Consider the following 19,959-nt stretch of genomic DNA (forward strand, 5'->3'; position numbering starts at 1 on the left):
ATGTCATCAGCTTTTTGACCTTTTATCAAAGTTGAAAGAGCTGGTAGAACAGACTCCTGATATGAGAGTCTGGCAGCAGAAAACCACTTTCTTTTGAAATCAGCATTCTGTCCAGCTTAGCAAAGCTTGGAGCTGAGCTTGTCCTCCGGCCAGCCACCTCCTGGACTGTCATTTCTTTAAGCCCCTGATCCTGCTCATGTGTGTTAAGTGTTCACCAACTGATGCTATGTAACCCACTCATGGTTCCAGTTTTTGTGCTGGTGTTTGGGAGGGATGGGATGGAATATCAGGCGCTGGCTGATCCAGTACTGCCTGTTTTGTGCCATCGCCTGAGAAAATTTCAACTCCTTAACTTAAAATTTACTTTGTTTCAGTATTTCTTTTCTCTTCGCATTTCTCTGTCTAGAATTGCATCTTTGTTTTTTTTTCGATTTTGTATCACCAAACTTTACGATTGATTTTATATAAACAAATGAGTCCCAGCACAGATCCCTGGGGCATACTAATACCCTCACCACGTCAATCCAACAAACATCTAGTTTTTTGCTTTCTGTTCCTTGCCTAGCCCCATACCCACATGGCTAAATTCCCTTTAATACATGCCTTAATAGTCTCTCTGTTATTTTATCAACCTGAAACAATAATATTGAATATATAATATATTTGTACAGTCTTTAATTTAATTGGATCTTCAGAGGAAATTAGTCAAGCACGGCTTGCCCTTTACAAACTGGTGCCAATAGTCCCTGAATAGTCCATGTTTTTTGAAGTGTTAATGAATTTTGCCCCATCACTGACGACAGATCAATTGGCCTATAATTTATTTGCCTTCTACTTTTCTTGAGCAGGGCTGTAACACTTGCTACCCTCTTAGTCCTTTGGCATAAAAACTGTTTCCAAAAATTACCTCCTTCCAGAACCTCCTTTACTATTCTGGATACATACCACGTGGACCTGGTGAATTTTTCTGGGGTTCTTTTTGCATTTGTTCTTGGGAAGTAAGCAAAATGCAAGACTGCATTTATTTTCATTGCTCATCCATATTTGCCCTGAGAAGGTGATCATGAGCCCTCTCTTCAAAGTACTGCACTAATGTCTTTCAGGGCAAGGGAGTCTGTAATCCCTACCTGATCTGGCTTACATGTGCCTCCAGTTCCAAACTACAGAGTTGACTCTTGATGCCCTGTGAGTTGGCCTAGCAAGCCATTCAGCTGAAAATGGTATCTATTTGTTGTCTCAATAACTCTACAATGCAGCATCCTTTTTTGAATATTTATCCACAATTGTGACCAATGTTCCCTTTAAGTTGCTTGGTCGTACAGCAACTCAGAAGTTCTCGTGCAGGCCGTGCAGAAGTCAGCATGCTTAGTTGCGCAGAAAAAAAATGTAAAGTGGCCTCACACAACAGAAAAAAAGAGAGGACATTAGTAGTGACCCATTCACATCTTCCTTGAGTACTCCTACAGTCCTACGTTCCCATCTCTAAAAGTGATGCAAAATACTTTAGCATCTCTACTATTCTCTCACTTTGAAGTGGTAAATAACGTCCTTTGTCTCTAAGTGACTTCATCCCTTTTGACTATCCTGTTTTCTTATGCCCTTGTAAAAAAATCTTGGTATTTTCCTTTTATATTAACTTCCAATTATTTTTCATATGCCCTTTTAGCATACCTAATCTTATTTTGATTGTACTTTTAACACCAATGTTCCCTCAAAGCAACCTGAAAGTCCCTGCACAGGCCGTTCACAAGTTGGGCCCTTTAAATTCCTGCGTGTGTGAGGCCGTGTGTTCAAGCAAATCACCTGCGCACTCAAAACAAATTCAGGGGAACATTGTTTAACACCTTTTACACTTCCTCATAATTTTCTTTTTCTGTTAACCCCTATATCTGTTAAATAGTCTTTTAAAAATTTTTTTTTTGCTGTAATCCATTTACTCCTGTCTTTATTCTGCCCCTTTTGCTCCTTGTCAGACCTGTACCATATCCATCTTGTATTGAAATCGCTTACACAGCTGGCCTGCTATTTCATCTGCTTTTTTTTTCATTTTAATTAAGTAGTCTGGACTATGTCGACTTTCACCTCACTTAATTTGGTTAATTTTTGGGCCAATACCTTTATCTTGGACCTTTTATTTTCCGTGTAAATCTAACTAAGTTACAGTTCTTACCCAAATGCTCTACCTTTGCATTTCTTAGTTATCCTGTGTGGCCTCCCTTTTATTAATTAATTTTCACATTATTGGTGCTATTGTCAAGGCCAACAATTAATGCCCATCCCTTGTCGCCCTAATAAAGTGATGGTGATGGACCTCATTCTTGAATTATTGCAGTTACTCTTTGTAGTAGTTTGATGGGACTGAGTGACTTGCTGGGCCACTTCAGAAGGTGACTGAGTCACCACATTGGTGTAGGATGAGAGTCACATATAGGCCAGAACATCTAAAGATGACCAATTTCCTTCTCTAAAGGACATTAGTGAACCACTTGGGTTTTTATAGCAATCCAACTCCTTCATGGTCACTTTTACTCAAATTAGTATTTCATTCCAGATTTTTTTTTTAAAGACTGAATTAAAATTCTCAAGCATCCTGGTGGGATTTGAACTCTTCGGGCTGGATTTTACGTCGGGTGGACGGGAGCTGGCAACTGGCCTAAAAGTCGGTGCCTAGCCTGGGGATCCATCCCGCATTTTACGGGTCCCCAGGCTTTAACTGTTCCGAGGCGGGACTTGCACCTGCTTGAGGGAGGAAATCCCGCCTCATTGAGCTGCTGGCCAATCATTGGACCAGCAGCTCTTAGTAGAGGCCTGCTTTAGGTTGGGAAAAAGAGCCCGACTGAACCACAGCGGGCCCGAGCCTGACCTGGCCTGAGTCCCTCTGATTTTGCGAGCGGTGGCCACTGCTGGGACTGCAGCCCAGCCGAGGACAGGAGTGCAGATAAGTTTGGGTTGCCTTGCCCGGGGGTAAGCGGTCGGGCCCCGGCCAGGCAAGGGTGGCTGTTTGAGGGGGGACAGGGGGCATCTTGGGTCCTGGGGGTGGTTGGAGAAGCGGGGCGGGCCCTCAATCGGCGCCAGCTTTCACCGGGCGGCCTTTCCCGGCTCCAGGATGCCTGCTTGTCACGGGTAAAATCCCTGCAGAGGCGGGAGAAGGCCCTTAAGTGGCCGTTAATTGGCAACTTATGGGCCTTGATCGACCTGGGGCAGGCGGCCCGTTTCTCCCCCCACCCCCCCCCTTCCCCCGCCCTATGTAAAGGGGAGCAGGTTGGGAAGGCCTCCAGAGCCTCCCGCTCCATTTTACGCCACCCCCACCCTCCACCACCATCCGGCTCGCAGGGGTGGCATAAAATTCCGGCCTTCGTCTCTGGAGTATTAGTTCAGGTCTCTGCATTACTAATCCAGTAACATAACCAGTACATTAGCATATCCCCTTTAAACCAGATTTGGCTTTATCTCCTCTATCAGACGTACAGCATACCAATTAAGTAAACAGACCAAACTGCATTCAAAGAGCCCTATGCTATTTTGATCAAATCTTTTCTTTTATCCCAGTTTTATGTCTTGTGGTTAAAGCCCTTGATGGTTACAACCATTGCTACTGCAAACCTATGTAAATTATCTACAACTTTCAGCCTCCATTATCTTTTTCACTATTCGATGTAATGTATTCCCTTACAATTTTTTAGACTCTGAGAAGGCCAGCAATTAAAACTTTCTATGACTGAAATCTTGCCTTTAATTAAGAAGTGCACCCATTGAAAACTCTTGTTTTATCCCAGTCTTTTTTTCTTCCCGATCTTATGACTCTGAAGCTGTTCCAATATAGTCTACTCCTCTATTCAGATTTATTTTCATGCTGAAAAGAACTGAGTTATCCAGTAATAAATTGAACAAAATGAGAATAGAATGGCAGTTAACATAAAAGGGAACCTGTTCCTGGAACTCCCTTCTTAACAGCACTGTGGGTGTACCCACCCCACATGGACTGCAGCAGTTCAAGAAGGTGGCTCCCTACCACCTTCTCAAGGGCAATTAGGGAAGGGCAATAAATGTTATCCTAGCCAGTGACGCCCACATCCCATGAATGAATTAAAAAAAAATCTTCTACTGGCATGTAAATAGTAAGTGGGTTGTAAGAGGTGGGGTGGATCTTACTAGGGACAAACAGGGTGATGTTTGCTCAGAGGCGCAGGGCAAGGCTCGAATACTTATGAGTAATTTGTATCAGTGTTTACTGAGGAAGAGGATGCTGACAAAATATTGGTAGAAGCGGCCATGTTAGAGGAAATTGATAGGATGTACTGGAAAGGCTGGCTACGCTTGAGTGGATAAGTCGCCTCATCCTGATGGCTTGCATCCCAGATTGTTGAAGGAAGTGGGGGTGGAGATAGTGGAAAGGCTTACCATAATCTTCCAATCTTCCCTAGTTATAGGGGGGAGGGGTCAGAGATTGGCCAATGGGACACCCTTATTCAAGAAAGGGTGTAAGGATATTCCTAGTAACTACAGGCCAGTCAGTATAATATCAGTGTTGGGTGTGGTTTTGGAAACAATAATCAGGTAAGAAAAATCTAGGAGTGGTTTTGAATTAAGTAAAGAGAGCCAGCACAGATTTGTAAAAAGCAGAATGTGCTTGACTAATCTAATTGAATTTTTTTGATGAAATAACAGAGATTGCTGATGAAGGGAATGCAGTGGATGTTGTTGTTATGGATTTCAAGAAAGCATTTGACAAAGTGCCACATAAAAGGCTGGTTAACAAAACTGAGGCTCATAAAATAGGACGGTCACTGTCAGTTTGGATAAAAATTGGCTTAAAGACAGAAAACAGTGAGTTAGAACCATAGAAAAAGTACAGCACAGAAGGAGGCCATTAGCACATCGTGTCCACGCCGGCCGAATAAACTAGCTGCTGAAACTAATCCCACCTTCCAACACCTGGTCCATAACCCTGCAGGTTACAGCACTTCAGGTGCATGTCTAGGTACCTTTTAAAAAGAATTGAGGGTCTCTGCCTCCACCACCTTTCCTGGCAGCGAATTCCAGACACCCACCACCCTCAGTGAAAAAGTTTCCCCTCATGTCCCCTCTAATCCTTCTGCCAGTCACCTTAAATCTGTGTCCCCTGGTAACTGACCTCCCCGCCAGGGGAAATGGATCCTTCCTGTCCACTCTATCCCCTAGGCCCCTCATAATTTTGTACACCTCAATCAAGTCACCACTCCGCCTCCTCAGTTCCAGGGAAAACAACCCCAGCCTATCCAATCTTTCTTCATAGTTGAAACCCTCGAGCCCTGGCAACATTCTTGTAAATCTCCTCTGTACTCTCTCCAGAGCAATTATGTCCTTTCTGTAACGTGGTGACCAGAACTGCAAGCAACACTCCAACTGTGGCCTAACCAGCGTTTTATTAAGTTCCAGTATCACATCCCTGCTTTTGTACTCTATACCTCAGCCAATAAAGAAAAGCAATCCATATGCCTTTTCACCACTCTATCCACCTGTCCTGCCACCTTCAGGGACCTCTCCATATCCTTCTGTTTATTGTGTATTCCCTTTATTTGCCCTCCCCAAATGCAATCCATCACACTTCTCTGGGTTGAATTCTACTTGCCACTTTTCCGTCCACTCAACCAAGGCATTGATATTATTCTGGAGTTCATGGCTTTCCTCCTTGCTATTAACTACATGGCCAATTTTTGTGTCATCAGCAAATTTCCCAATATCTTTGACAGAGAGGCATTGAAAGTCTGTGACTAAGTACCTTGTCTTTTATTCTTGAACATTCTGTATATATTTTTAATAAAAGAAACTAATTGAAAATCATATTTGGGTTGCCCTGGTATTTTTATTCACATTAGTTTAGAGCCTGTTTCTACTGGAATGTAATATATTTTCAAGCAGATATGTTAGAACTGAAATCATCAGCTGTTCTCCATGCAGGTACCTCTACTAGCAAACAATAATTTGTTCCTCTTTCCCGAACTAGATATCAAGGATACATTGGTGCAGCACTAGTACTTGGTGGAGTAGACTGTACTGGCCCCCATCTGTATAGCATTTATCCACATGGATCAACTGACACATTACCATATGTAACTATGGGTGAGTGATTTTTTTTTAAGGTTGCTCTACAATCTTTGCTTGAAGAAATGAAAACTGAACAGAAAATTATACTGTGTATAATCCAGTAACATTTTAGAAGAGTTAGTTGAGTATTGTGCTACCATAGCGCTAAATTTGATTTAGTAGTGCCCATTGGCTGCATTGGCTTTGATGTTCCAGAATTGCAGAGATTTTAGAATAATCCCTGCAGATTGGAAGGTAGCAAACGCAACCCTGCATTTGAAGAGAGGAGCAAGAGAGAAAACAGGGTACATATTTGGTCATTTAGCCTGACCTTGGTAGTAGGGAAAATGCCAGGATCTATTATTAGGGATGTGGTAATAGGGTACTTGGAAAATTACTGGGCAGAGTCAAAATAGATTTATAAAAGGGAAATCACATTTGACAAATCTGTTTAGAGTTTTTTGAGGCTTTAACTGGCAGGGTAGATAAGGGGGATGTAGTGTATTTGGATATTCAGAAACGATTTGATAAAGTGCCACATAATTAAGGCTAATGGGAATAGGGGTAATATATTAACTTGGATTGAGGAATGGTTTGGGGACAAAACAGAATAGGAATAAATGGGTCATTTTCAGTTAGCTGCGTTTGCTGACTACACAGCCACTAGGTGGCACAATACTGGCACATGCGCAAATGCAACCTCATAGACTGAAATGTCACTCTCTGCGACGTCTCAGGCAGCTGCCAATAATAAAGATGGCGCTGCTCAATTTGTCACAAAAAAATTAAACCCAAACCCCCTCAATGGCTGCGATCGCCACCTCCATCCCACCCCCAGCGGTATCCCACTCCTTCCTGCCATTGCGCTTCTCTTCGCAACTCCCTTCCGCGCCCGGCCCCTCGCTCCCAGCCTCGCCGCTTCTCCCCTCTTGGCGGGAAGCGAGGGGCCAAAGCTGCTGGGGGTGGGGGAATGGAGGCGGCGATTGCAGCCATTGAAGAATGAGGCAACGCTTGGACGTCATTACGTCTGGTGTCATTGCTTGGTGATGTCGGTGTGTGCATGCGCAGATTCTGGCAAGCTAGTAAATGTTCAGGCACGCTGATGATATCGGCGATCGCTCTGCGTTGTCATTTTTGCAGACTGTAACAGTGAAGAATGCATTGTCGGTTTTGCAGACTGTAACTACCTGGGTACCGCAAGGATCAGTGCTTGAGCCTCAGCTATTTACAATCTATATCAGTGACTTAGATGAGGGGAGCCAGTGTAATGTGTCCAGGTTTGCTGACGATACGTAGCTAGATGGTGCAGTAAGCTGTGAGGAGGACTCAGAGGCTGCAAAGGGGTATAGACAAATGAAGTGAGTGGGCAAGAACATGGCAGATGGAATACAAGAGAAATGTGAAGTTATCCGCTTTGGTAGGAAAATTAGAAAAGCAGAATATTCTTTAAAAGGTGCGAAACTGGGAAATGGTATTCCGAGGGACCTGGGTGTCCTTTTGCACAGATCAGGGGTCAGCAACCTTAATAACAAGAAGAGCCATTTTTTAAAATGTAGTCAAAAATGCAACATCTTAAGAGCCACAATGCTGTTACTCAAATGCCAATAATAATGAAAAACAAGACAGAGAGACATTTCAACAACAATTTAAAGGTTTTTACCAAAAAGTTAATTGAATGATACTTTCTCACAAGTGCAATGTTAATAAAAGTTTAAAAATCGAAACAAGCCATTTAATCACCATCAAAATGGGTTCAATCGATCAAGATCAGGAGCCTCATGTGACTCCGGAGCCGCAGGTTACAGACCGCTGACAGGAATCAAGAAAGTTAACATGCAGGTACAGCAAGCAATTAGAAAAGCAAATGGTATTTTAGTGATTGTTACAAAGGAATTTGAGTCTACAAGTAAAGTCTTAATGCAATTGTATAGAGTCTTGGTGAGACCACACCTGGAATACTCTGTACAGTTTTGGTCTCCTTACCTAGGAAGGGATGCACTTGCCTTAGAGGGAGTGAAGTGAAGGTTCACTAGACTATTCCTGGAATGAGGGGATTGTCCTATGAGGAGAGATTGAGTAGATTAGGCCCATATTTCCTGGAGTTTAGAAAATGAGAGGTGATCTCTTTGAAACATATAAAATTCTTAAGGGGCTGGAGAGGGTAGATGCTGGGAGAATGTTTTCCCTGGCTATGAAGTGTAGAACTAGGGATCACAGCCTCAGATAAAGGATTTACCATTTAGGGCTGAGATGAGGAGAAATTTCTTCATTAAAGGGTTGTGAATCTGCGTGTACAATACTGTTTCTACACAATATTTCACCCTGCAAATGCAAGAACATCTGAAACATCAAACTGTTTTTAAAAAGCATACATAAATTTGCAGTGTAGTACAGTTGGTGTTTTTGGCACTGAAGGAAGTTGAGCCTTATGTATTTATTTGCTGCACTGCTGTGTATTTTACTGTCCCTGCTTGCAACCATTGCAAATAAAAATGTACAGAATCTACCTGCGTATCCCAAGTTTATGCTCCTTTACATAAATAAAATAGTATATGCAGCAGGGTAGTACAAGTTGCAATGTCTAAATTGTTTTCTGCTTTGCTTTTAAGTCTGCATGTCGCATTTTTAGAATGCAATTCAAATAGTGGTAGAGTGCTCCAGAAGCCAGTAGGTGGTGTCATTGCATTAAAATTGAGTTCCAGCATTGTCCATTAAAACGCTTCTTAAAAATATGAAGGATACAAATAAAATAATTGATTTGAAAGTTGCAAATATAACTGTTGTAATTTGTTAGAGGTTTTAGTTGCCTCTTAATATGCTTTGTATCTTCAAATTTTGTGGCAGTTCTGGTCAGATGCATCAATAGAATGTTATTATGAAAAGTGCACTACACTCTTGTATTTTAAATAGGTCAGAGATGATGGTAATTGAGAATGCTGTCAACGATTTTACACAATCTATTGTTGACTAACCCTCTTCTTTTATAAATCCTACTTTATTTGCTCTCGTGTATCATACCTAAGCAGGGAAGGCCCATGTTGGGCAGGAGGGGAGTGAATAGTGAGTCATCTTTGTGTTCGTGTGTGCTTCTGAAAAGATTTTAAATCCTCAACCAGCATGATTGCTTGTTGCCCATGTATAATAGTACTTGTGAACTATTTGCCTTTTGCTTTTCCGTTGTCAGTCTCGTGAGAGTTTCTGTTGAAGAAAATCATCAAACAGTACCATGGCTGTTTTTGAAACTCTGGAATTGTTTTCTAAATTCAAATGTTTTATTTTAAAATGTTCAACTTGTAACCAAATCTAACTTTAACAAAGGTGACTGCAAAGGGAACTACTTAATACTTGGTTTTCTATACCTAATGGTTAAGTACAATCGCTTATGAAAAATTACTTTTTTTCCAGAAAAAGTACCCAGCAGTCTGTCCTTTTGGAGAGCAGATGTAGTATACTATGCCAGTGACTAATATTTTAACTAAGTGTGCCACCATACAGCATGGCGATTGATATAATTTTCAAACTAGGTTAAATGGAATCCTGATGTCTACAACAGTACAACAGAGAAGGTATTGCACATGTGGCTCTTGCAAATCTTCCTCTCTTGGATTGTCAACTTTTGTTAATCCTGCCATTTTTAGATGATGCATGTTCTAATGCAAATTATAAAATAATAGACTTGATGCAAAATGATTGTGTCTGAAGTTTTTTTTAAAGAGCATTTTAGATTACTCCTCAAAGACATTGAAAACTCATCTTTAAAGTTATACAAGTGCTCATTTTGTCTGAACCAAATGCATTTTTCCTGCCCTTCACAAACTGAGATTTTCATATTTATTTGTCTTTTGCTTCTTTCTTCCCTGAGTGTTATTTGACCACTTATACCCCATCTTTTGTTAAATCTAATGTTTTTCGCTAACTGAAAATCCTCTTCTGCCTGTAGCTGGATTTCTGCCACTGGATAATTAAGTAATTGTTAGTTTCCATCCAACTAAGCTGTATTACATGATTTCAAATCAGTAGGTACAATATTGATTAGCAATTGGCAATACCTTTTTTGATATCACCTGGATGTGCAGTTGGAGAGAGCTCTGGTTTAAATGCATGTTCAGAGCTCAGCTTCCAGACGGAATATTTTTAAATTTATTGGGTGCATGGGTGAGAGTGCTCACACTTGAATCTGCTTTTCTTCAGTTTTGTATGTGTTCAGAAGGTCCAGTGAATCCCCTAATTATTTGCAAAACCAGATTCAACCTTGCATTGCAGATATAGGCCATGTTGTATCAAACCAAAGCAGTACGTTTGAGATTACCTCTTTTGGGGTAAGCACTGCTACATGCTAAAGTCGGCTTGGAGCCCAAAACAGGAGTTGTATCCGTGATAGCAGAAACCTTACTGGCACTGTGTAGTAAAGCTCATGGTGTATTAGTACTGCAAAGTTAACTTGAATTGTATGCAGTATCCCCAAGGATACCCGAGAAACTTCAGATGCCATATTAGTCACCAGATGATTTTCAGGTCCCCAGAGCAGTCACCTAAAGCAGCGCATTGGACCCCTTGCTATGCTTTAGAATGCCTCAGAAATTGGGCTGCCTCGAGCACAGCAGCCACCAGGCATGCTCTGCTCAGATTTTCCTGGCATGGGTGCAGCCTAGGAACCAGCTGCCACTGAAATGGTAAGTTTTAATTCATGTGGAACCAGGAGGAGCAGGACTGCCCCTCCTGACTCCTCAGCACTCCTCATAGCCACTGCTGACCACAATAGACCTCTCTCGAAAAACAGGCCCAGATGAATTTCTAACCTCGTGTCTCTTTAGATGCCAATAACTTAATGCTTCATATACGCTCAGTAATTACCTCTCCCTTCTTCCCCTCCCTTTTAGATGTTTGTTTCTTTCAAAATATTTCAATTTTTAAAAATTAATTAACTTTATTTAAAACCTGTTCCCATAGTTCAGTTTTATGTAAATCCATTATAAATTAATTAATTTCTTTCAAATGCCCTTGTTAGTACTAGTGCAAAATCTATGGCTTAGAAGTAATTTTTTTTAATTATCTTGCACAACTTGTGCTTTAATTTTTCTAAACTGGGTCCTTTTGTTGTTTACAAATGGTTTGAAATTAAGTTCCACAATATGCAATGAGCACTTTGCTTTTATATGCAAAATGAACCCCCACAATTACAAACCCCAGGAACCACAGTCCTTCCCCAAATTAATTCCAAGGGTTTGTTGGATTGAAGCTGATGTAGTAAGGCTGCTAAAGCTGTGCATCTACTGGAAAATTTTGGGAGGGGTATGATTGTGGTGAATGGGGTGAAAGGGCAGGCAAAAAGCTTTAAAATCAGCACTTTACTATGATCTTTTCCCAATTCAAGTGATTACACAAGCAAAAGGAAAACAAAAATAACCAGCAATTTATAGTAGTCTGGAAATATGTCTATTTGAGAGAATTTTAAATTGTGATTGCTCCCTCTTCAGCTCACCAAGATCAAGAAAAATACTCCAGCAAAGTACCATTTTTTTCTGTTCAGAGTGTAGGGAACAATATAAAAAGCTATCACATTATTATTTAAAACCTGCTCCCATAGTTCAGTTTTATATAAATCCATTATATATTTATCAAAATAGTCACTCTTGGGAAAATTTCAATAAAATCAAGTTTTTGTTTTTGCGATGCTAATATTCCTAAATTGAATTTAAAGAGGAAGTTTTGCTAACATTTTTGGTTTTGGAGGAGGGTTGCCTGTGAGGAAATTACTCTTTTAACCTCCATTTTTGTTTTGTTACTGGGTGGAGAACTGACTGCTCCTGACAATGTGATACTATTTTGGGGAAGAGGGTTGGTGGGGTTGTTGAATGAACATCAGAGAGAATTTATTAGCCTAAGGTGTTTCACTGACTCTAAAAATTTCCTTATGTATGTTCAGTTCCTTTCCACTGGCATTTATATTCAGCAATTTTTCCCTGACAATTTTAGTTGTTGAATGTTTATAAAGATTTATCAATACTGCTGATTGTAATTGTATAAATTACCCTGAATATTTCTCAGTCTGTCTCCTAAAGGTGGTTTGTGTACGGAATAAAAAAATGTAACTTTGGTGTAGTAGAAAATGCCCCTTTCTGTTGAGGGTTAAACACACAATTTAGAACACTCAAAAGGAAAGTTACCCAACATTTTATTCCCTCCATGAACTTCTTGTCCAAACCTCTGCTGCACATATCTTATTCCACAAAGTTCATTTCACCCAGTACTCCCATCCTTGCTGAGCTACATTGACCCTTTTAATACCCAAATAAAAACACACTTTATTGAACAAGCTTTTGTTGCCCCTCCTAATCTTTCCTTCTTTGGCTCACTGTCCATTTTTCTCAAACCCTGTGGAGCAGCTTGGGATGTTTTTCTACATTATAGGTGTGACATAACTGCATTTGCTTTTCTACCGTCAGACCAGAGTACATTTGCTAGAGAGTGCAGAAAAGCAAAAAGGTTTATTTTTAACTCTACTACAGTAGTCATTGCCTTGAGCCTAGTATCCCTACTGCTACATTAATGGCCCACTTACTTAAGGGTAACATCTATTAATTGAAAGCAAACAGTAATGTTCAAGTGCATTTCTCAATACTCTAAACCTGTAATAATTAGCTACTTGGTTATTTATAAGACTAATTTTGTGCAGTTTTTACACATGTGGTAATGGAGTGGTAAAAGTAGAATAATGAATGAGATCCTTCAAAATACAATCTGGGTATCTTTATAAGGTTAGGGAAATGCAACAATTTCACTTGGAAGGCTGTTCAGTTGGTTTACTCCAAACTATTGGTTGTTGGATTAAATGTTTACTGTATAATCCAATTTCAATGTAATTTGTAAATAAATATTGGAAGCTTTTCATTGTTATTTCACAGGCTCGATTTTTTGTGTGTGTGTGTGTGGATGGCTTTTCAAAATGAAGTATGTACAACTCACTCAGCTGTTGTAAAATGTTCTGGAATTTGCTATCCAGTTCACATCTTAATTGAGTTAGTTATATTTTCATTCTAATTTTTCTGTTCTGGATCTGTGAAAATATGAAACACCTATGTAAATATTTGGAGACCTTCTCCCATTATACTGTGTAGGATTGTGTGTAGTATTTGCTTAAAGTTGTTTGTCCATTGCCAAAAAAAAAGCTACATTAGAAATTGAGACCCAAGCCACTCAAAAGATTAAAAATGCTCTGCTTACTCAGGAGTGAAATCATCAAATTAAACTGTTTGTGCTGACAAAAGACAAATTTGGTTTTCAGCAAACGATGCAAGATAGTTTGATTGCTCGGCTTGTCCAGGGATGCTCTTGGCAGACACTTGTAATAAAATGTGGAGCGTTTGCATAAAATTAAAGTGTTGCAGGCGATCAGCAGTTCAGCTATAGGAAGGCAAGAAGAGATCTTCCTCAATCTCTTGTGGATAAACTTACTCCCCTGACACTGAAGTTGTTTCATATTCATAAATCAGCTTTTTGTGCATTGGCAATGTCGGCCTGCGGAGCAAGCATTACCACCAAGAGACTAGGCCTCTCAGCCAGGAACCAGGGTGAAAAATGATCACAATTGATGGGGCTGTGGAGTGCACTGAATTTTTACACAGAACAAGCAGCAAATTGAATAACAATGAGTAAGTGTGAATAAGCACTCTGTCACACCATTCTGACACTGATGGATGAGAAGGTCCTAAATGTTGTACTTTCGCCGCTGCACAGATCCTGTACTGTGGCAGGTTTCAGAATAAGGAACAGGCTGAAGTGGCAAATGGGGCCTTGGGTACTTAAAATGGACTGCTGTATAGCATTACAGCAGGGTTAGGAGAATGCCACAAAAGGCATTTAGGAAAAATGAGAAATCCTGTTTAAAGGAACTAATTATAATGTTCTTGAAAAGGTGACAGCGTTTCAAACAGCAAGACTCGTATAACCCTAGGACCTTCTGTTACTGTTTAAATTTAATACATGAACTTGCAGGCGTATTGAAAAAATAGTAATTCTTCAACTCATCTTGTAAAGTCTGCTTATGAAGCTAGCTTGTACATTTTAAAAAGCTAAATGTCTTAAATATTCAAAAAGCAATGGGTCTTAAAGGTCAGGCTTCAGAACGTTGGTTTGCACTAGAATTTGTGTCATTGATCAGGCCTCTCAGTCCTGTCGTACTCATTCAAATATTACACCATTTTTTACAGTTAGTGTAACTTTGGTGCCTGGTTCGTCTATCAAATGAAAATCTCCTGTGCTGCCATGTTTTACAGAATTAACTTTATGCCCATCAATGTTTAGCTTTGGGATGGAAGATAAACGAGTACTTACCCATATTTTCACACTAATTGTTGAAGTAGACTGTAAGGCATTCAGTACATTTTCATGTAAAAAAAAATTTAAATCTTAGCATTTCATATAAATTTGAAAAGCTTGTCATTTTTTTTGTTGCATTTGGGGCAGTACACTGTATCATGGTGGGTTGAGAGTTTGTGTCCTGTATCTTCTGTCCTGAGATCCTGGTCTCCATTGTGCTGATGTGGGGAGGAACCGAGTGGAAGTCTAGGTTCTTCACAGGAGAGGGATATTAGAGGAAGTGTTATCTCTGATCACTATTGTGCAACTCCTAATGGCTTGTTTGAAAGTTTCAGTAGAGTAGGCTTGAAAGTAGGTTACCTTCATGGCCAGCGATGTTGTCTGGTGTGGGAAGATGAAAGAAAGGTGTAAGCGAGAAAATACCTTAGCTTGAGATTAACAACTGGCCCTTAAAGAAATATTGATACAAAATCCATGCAAACTAAGGAAAATAAATACGTCTCTGGGAGAGTGTAGGAAACTAGGGCTAATTAGATCATAATGAATCGGAGGATGTGTGAGTTTTCATAATATCACTAATTGATTTAGAATGAAGCAAAATGAAGCTAGTAGGGAGAGCCCATTTTGAAAAGAGGAATTGCCATTCAAAATGGACGGTGGTCAAAACATGCACGGAGTCTAGCCATGTTACACTGGATAGCATGAAAATCAGTCATATAGGTTAATCTTTATTACCACCAAATATTGCTTCCTGAACATGGCTGCAAAAATGTGCAGTTTAGTAAAATTTTCCTAGCTTGTGCAGTGGGTCCTGGGTAAACCTGTCCTCCCTGCTATGTAAGGGTAGTTACTTTTGTAGGATAACTATGAAATAAAGGTAGATTGCTTGCCAATTTGTGTGTAATATTCCTCTTCTGAGTTATAGTAACTGGCAGATGCTGATTTGTTGCCCTCTTTTATCCTTTGCACTTTAATTTGAAGTAGGAATATGAGCTCACCAGTATTTGGTTTTACTGCACCTGCGTTTTCTACCACTAAAATAAAGTTCAAGATAATTGAACGAAATTTGAACCAATACTTGTATACTAATACTTGTGCCACTACCAAACGCATCTTCCCCTCCCTTCCCCTGTCAGCATTCCGAAGGGATCGTTCCCTCCGCGACACCCTGGTCCACTCCCCCATTACCCCCACCACCTCATCCCCGTCCCATGGCACCTTCCCCTGCAATCGCAGGAGGTGTAATACCTGCCCATTTACCTCCTCTCTCCTCACTATCCCAGGCCCCCAAACACTCCTTTCAGGTGAAGCAGCGATTTACTTGTACTTCTTTCAATGTAGTATACTGTATTCGCTGCTCACAATGTGGTCTCCTCTACATTGGGGAGACCAAGCGCAGACTGGGTAACTGCTTTGCGGAACATCTCCGCTCAGTCCGCAAGCAGGACCCTGAGCTTCCGGTTGCTTGCCATTTCAACACTTCCCCCCTGCTCTCATGCTCACATCTCTGTCCTGGGATTGCTGCAGCGTTCCAGTGAACATCAACGCAAGCTCGAGGAACAGCATCTCATCTACCGATTAGGCACACTACAGCCTGCCGGACTGAACATTGCGTTCAATAATTTCAGAGCATGACGGCCCCCCAATTTACTTACATTTTTAGTTTTTTCTTACATTTTTTACAACCTTTTTTTTGCATTTATTTCATTTCATCTTAGTTCGTTCAGTTTGCTTACCCACTTTTTTTTTCATGTTTGCACTTGCTGCTGTTCAATATTCAGTCCGTTAACACCTTTCCTGTACTAGTGCTTTGTCTTTCCACACACCATTAACATATTGTTTGCCTTTGCTCCATGACCTTTTGGTCAGCTATGTGGCCTTGTCCAATCTACACCTTCTCCTTTGTTATCTCTTGCCCCACCCCCACCTCACTTGCTTATAACCTGTGACATTTTTAATATTTGTCAGTTCCGAAGAAGGGCCACTGACCCGAAACGTTAACTCTGCTTCTCTTTCCACAGATGCTGCCAGACCTGCTGAGTGGTTCCAGCATTTCTTGTTTTTATTTCAGATTTCCAGCATCCGCAGTATTGTGCTTTTATTATACTTGTATACTAATGGTTGTTGTTGGAAAAAGACTTTCTACATCCGTGGACTCCTGTTTTATGGAAAAGTTAGATTGCAGCAGCTTGTGTCATATGATCGTGTGTTAATTAGTTGCACCTGGGGGAAAATAGTGAAATTATTTGGAAGGATGGAGGAAATCATACTGCTGAACTAAAGTTCCTTAAAGATGATCATCTGTTTTTGACGGTTGTATTATCACGTAGAATTGATATGGCTAACACTTAGGATATAATGAAGAATTCTGTTATTTCATTGAGGTAATCTGCTAAGTACTTTTGTAGGTAACAATTAAGATTTCAAAAGATTTCTCTGCTTCTTACATATCCGGGGAATCTGAGGTGATAATATAGGAAACAATTTTTAAACATTAAAATCAGTTTTATGTTGTTTATAACTTTTGATTTCAGTTTGCCAAATTCAGATGCAGCAATTCTTTGCTTTAGGCTCTGCATTGTGGTTGTGCTCGTTCTTATTTTTCATGCAAAAGCCTACTGTTCAAACAGTAACTGTCACAAGGGAAAAACTGTTCCCACTCATGAAAGAATCGAGAATGAGAGGGCACAGATTTAAGGTGATTGGTAAAAGAAGCAAAAGCGACATGAGGAAAAACTTTTTCAAACAGCGAGTGGTTAAGGTCTGGAATGTGCTGCCTAAGAGTGTGGTGAAGGCAGGTTCAATCGAGGCTTTCAAAAGGGAATTGGATTGTTATCTGAAAAGGAAGAATATGGGGAGAAGGCAGGGGGAATGGCATTTGGTGAGTTGCTTATTTGGAGAGCCAGTGTGGACACGATGGGCCAATTGACCTCCTTCTGTGCTGTAATAGTTCTGTGATTCTGTGAAGCCTGAGTCTGATTGCTTCATTCGGTGCTTTTCTTGCCTTGTTTTATAACTGTATTTAAGGTTTCTGGTTTGTAAAGAGAACAGCTTTCTCAAATTGTTCAGACATTATTGGTGGCCAAGTTGGTGTCATTTGGGAGTGGGAAGGGACAGTGAGAAAATGAGAGCTTAACATTCCATAAAAGATGTGGCTATTGTCACCCCTTATCCTAGAACTTTCCTTTTAATAGATTAAAATGTTAAATTGCCAATCATTTCTACAAACAATTGTGCATCACTTTAAATGACTATCTTTATAAATTCCAGTCAGATTGAAGTTGTAATTATAGAATATATATGATGGACTTGGAAATTTATTCCTAATTTTCAGGAAAGGATGTTAGTTCATTGTACGAATTCAACAAACCCTTTAAGAAATTGAAATTGCCTTTTTTATTTCTTGAATGCATAAATTTGATGCACTGAATTTCAATAATGTAAACTACAATTTATTCTCTGCAGGTTATATTTTTCTCAGAAGTTATTGCTAAATATTAGAAATTGATGCAAAAACCTGTGTATTGTATTTTAAAGGCCCTATTAGTTGAGTGTGTAGCTATCACAATTTTTCCTCATAAGTGGTAGAATAACTGGGAGGAGAGAGGATGTAATGTTTTTAAATAATGCAAATGTTTTGCTATCTTCAGTGTGTCTTGGGAGCTTATTTATCAATATTTGTGTGTGCCAAATTTATAATTAATATGAACATAGAATGCAATAATATATGTTGCTGATGCAGAAATTACATTTATATAACATATTACCACTTCAGGATGTCAAAAGCGCTTTGCTGTCAATGGCTTTTTTTTTTGAAGTGCAGCTGATATGTAGTTAAACATAGTGATCAATTTGTACACAGCAGGGCACCACTAACAGCAGATGAGATGAATGAATAGATAATCTGTTTTTGGTGGTGTTGGTTGGCACAGGAAAAACTTCATCCTTCTCCTCTTTGAATGGTGCCGTGAGCTCTTTTACATTCACCTGAGCAGGCAGACAGACTTTTAATGTTGCATCTGAAAGTCAACACTTCTGGTAATGCAGCATGCCTCAGTACTATAATGAAATGCCAGCCTAGATTTAGATTTTTAGATTTAGAGATACAGCACTGAAACAGGCCCTTCGGCCCACCGAGTCTGTGCCGACCATTAACCACCCATTTATACTAATCCTACACTAATCCCATATTTCTACCACATCCTCACCTGTCCCTATATTCCCCTACCTATACTAGGGGCAATTTATAATGGTCAATTTACCTATCAACCTGCAAGTCTTTTGGCTGTGGGAGGAAACCGGAGCACCCGGAGTAAACCCACGCAGACACAGGGAGAACTTGCAAACTCCACACAGGCAGTACCCAGAATTGAACCCGGGTCGCTGGAGCTGTGAGGCTGCGGTGCTAACCACTGCGCCACTGTGCCGCCCCTAGATGTGCTCAAGTCTGTAGTGGGCCTTTTGGACTCTGATGCATGAGTGTTACCATCGGAGACAAACTGACACTTAAATATAACAACATCTTGGATTATCTGTATTCAAAAGAATTGAGCTAGCATAGGTCATTGCAACACTTCTGGGTTTTATGTTAGTCTATCTTGGTTTACTGCATTGTCGAACACTCCCTTAAGTGAACCTTTCAACCTTTACACTTCAGAGTTTGTCGTCATATGCCCAGTATCTAGGTAAATGGACATCATGGGCCGAAGGGCCTGTTTCTGTGCTGTATCCCTCTATGACTCCAAGACTCTTGTAGAATATGCCATGTGCCACTAACGATTCTTCTCTTCTTTGACAGGCTATAAATCAGCTGACGAATTATTTAACTATTAAACCAAGTAAATGAATAGCATTTGGTGCAAAACGGTAGTTTTTTTTAGTCATTCATGATGCATAGCAAAACAATAAAAGTACTTCTGCCTGTGCTACTGCTACATATGTTCAATCTTGAAAATTAATATTCACTTCTATGTGGTGAAAAAATCTTATGGAGTCAAACTAACTAGGTCCTGGTCTGACAAAAAGTCACAGACTTGAAACGTTAACTCTGTTTCTCTCTCCATGGATGCTGGCAGAGTTGATGAATATTTCCAGCATTTTCTCTTTTAATTACAGATTTTCAGTATCTGCAGTATTTTACTTTTGTTGTGACCTAGGTCCTCCTTTGATTGTAAACCGATCAGCCAAGTCCATGTAGTCAAATATGAATGTGTAACCACATTGTTCATCAAAAGGACTATAAAGAATTATTGGATCTGCATTTACTTGCTGGTCTGACCCATGTCTTCACCCCAGGTACAACTGTCAATTAAGAATCTCTACCCTATGATATTGGTCTCCTGGAGATTTTGGAATTGAATGAGATGGGCAGTTTCATTGATCTGTACTAAAAAGTTTGAACAATCTGCCAGCCGAACCCACTATCGTACAATGGCAGCAGTCAGATTACGCATACCGAAGACTCCAGCATTGCACATGCCCTTGTCTTGGGATGCAAATAATAGCCAAACTATAATGCAGCTTCCCCCAACCTTGCATAAAACAGCTAACCTGACCCTAACTAATCTTAACCCT

At 40.2% G+C, this 19,959-nt stretch overlaps 1 protein-coding gene across 1 annotated transcript in view; it reads left to right on the top strand.

Annotated features, from left to right (window-relative positions):
• Window positions 1-19,959, top strand: part of psmb7 (proteasome 20S subunit beta 7) — an 80,044-nt gene that overhangs the window by 18,017 nt on the left and 42,068 nt on the right. Inside the window, exon 5 of the mRNA XM_068012516.1 lies at window positions 5,987-6,102. Within this exon, the coding sequence (XP_067868617.1) occupies window positions 5,987-6,102 (116 nt within the window). The remainder of the gene's footprint in view (window positions 1-5,986; window positions 6,103-19,959) is intronic.

This window comes from Heterodontus francisci, chromosome 32 (genome assembly GCF_036365525.1).
Source record: "Heterodontus francisci isolate sHetFra1 chromosome 32, sHetFra1.hap1, whole genome shotgun sequence".
Taxonomy (NCBI): Eukaryota; Metazoa; Chordata; class Chondrichthyes; order Heterodontiformes; family Heterodontidae; genus Heterodontus; species Heterodontus francisci.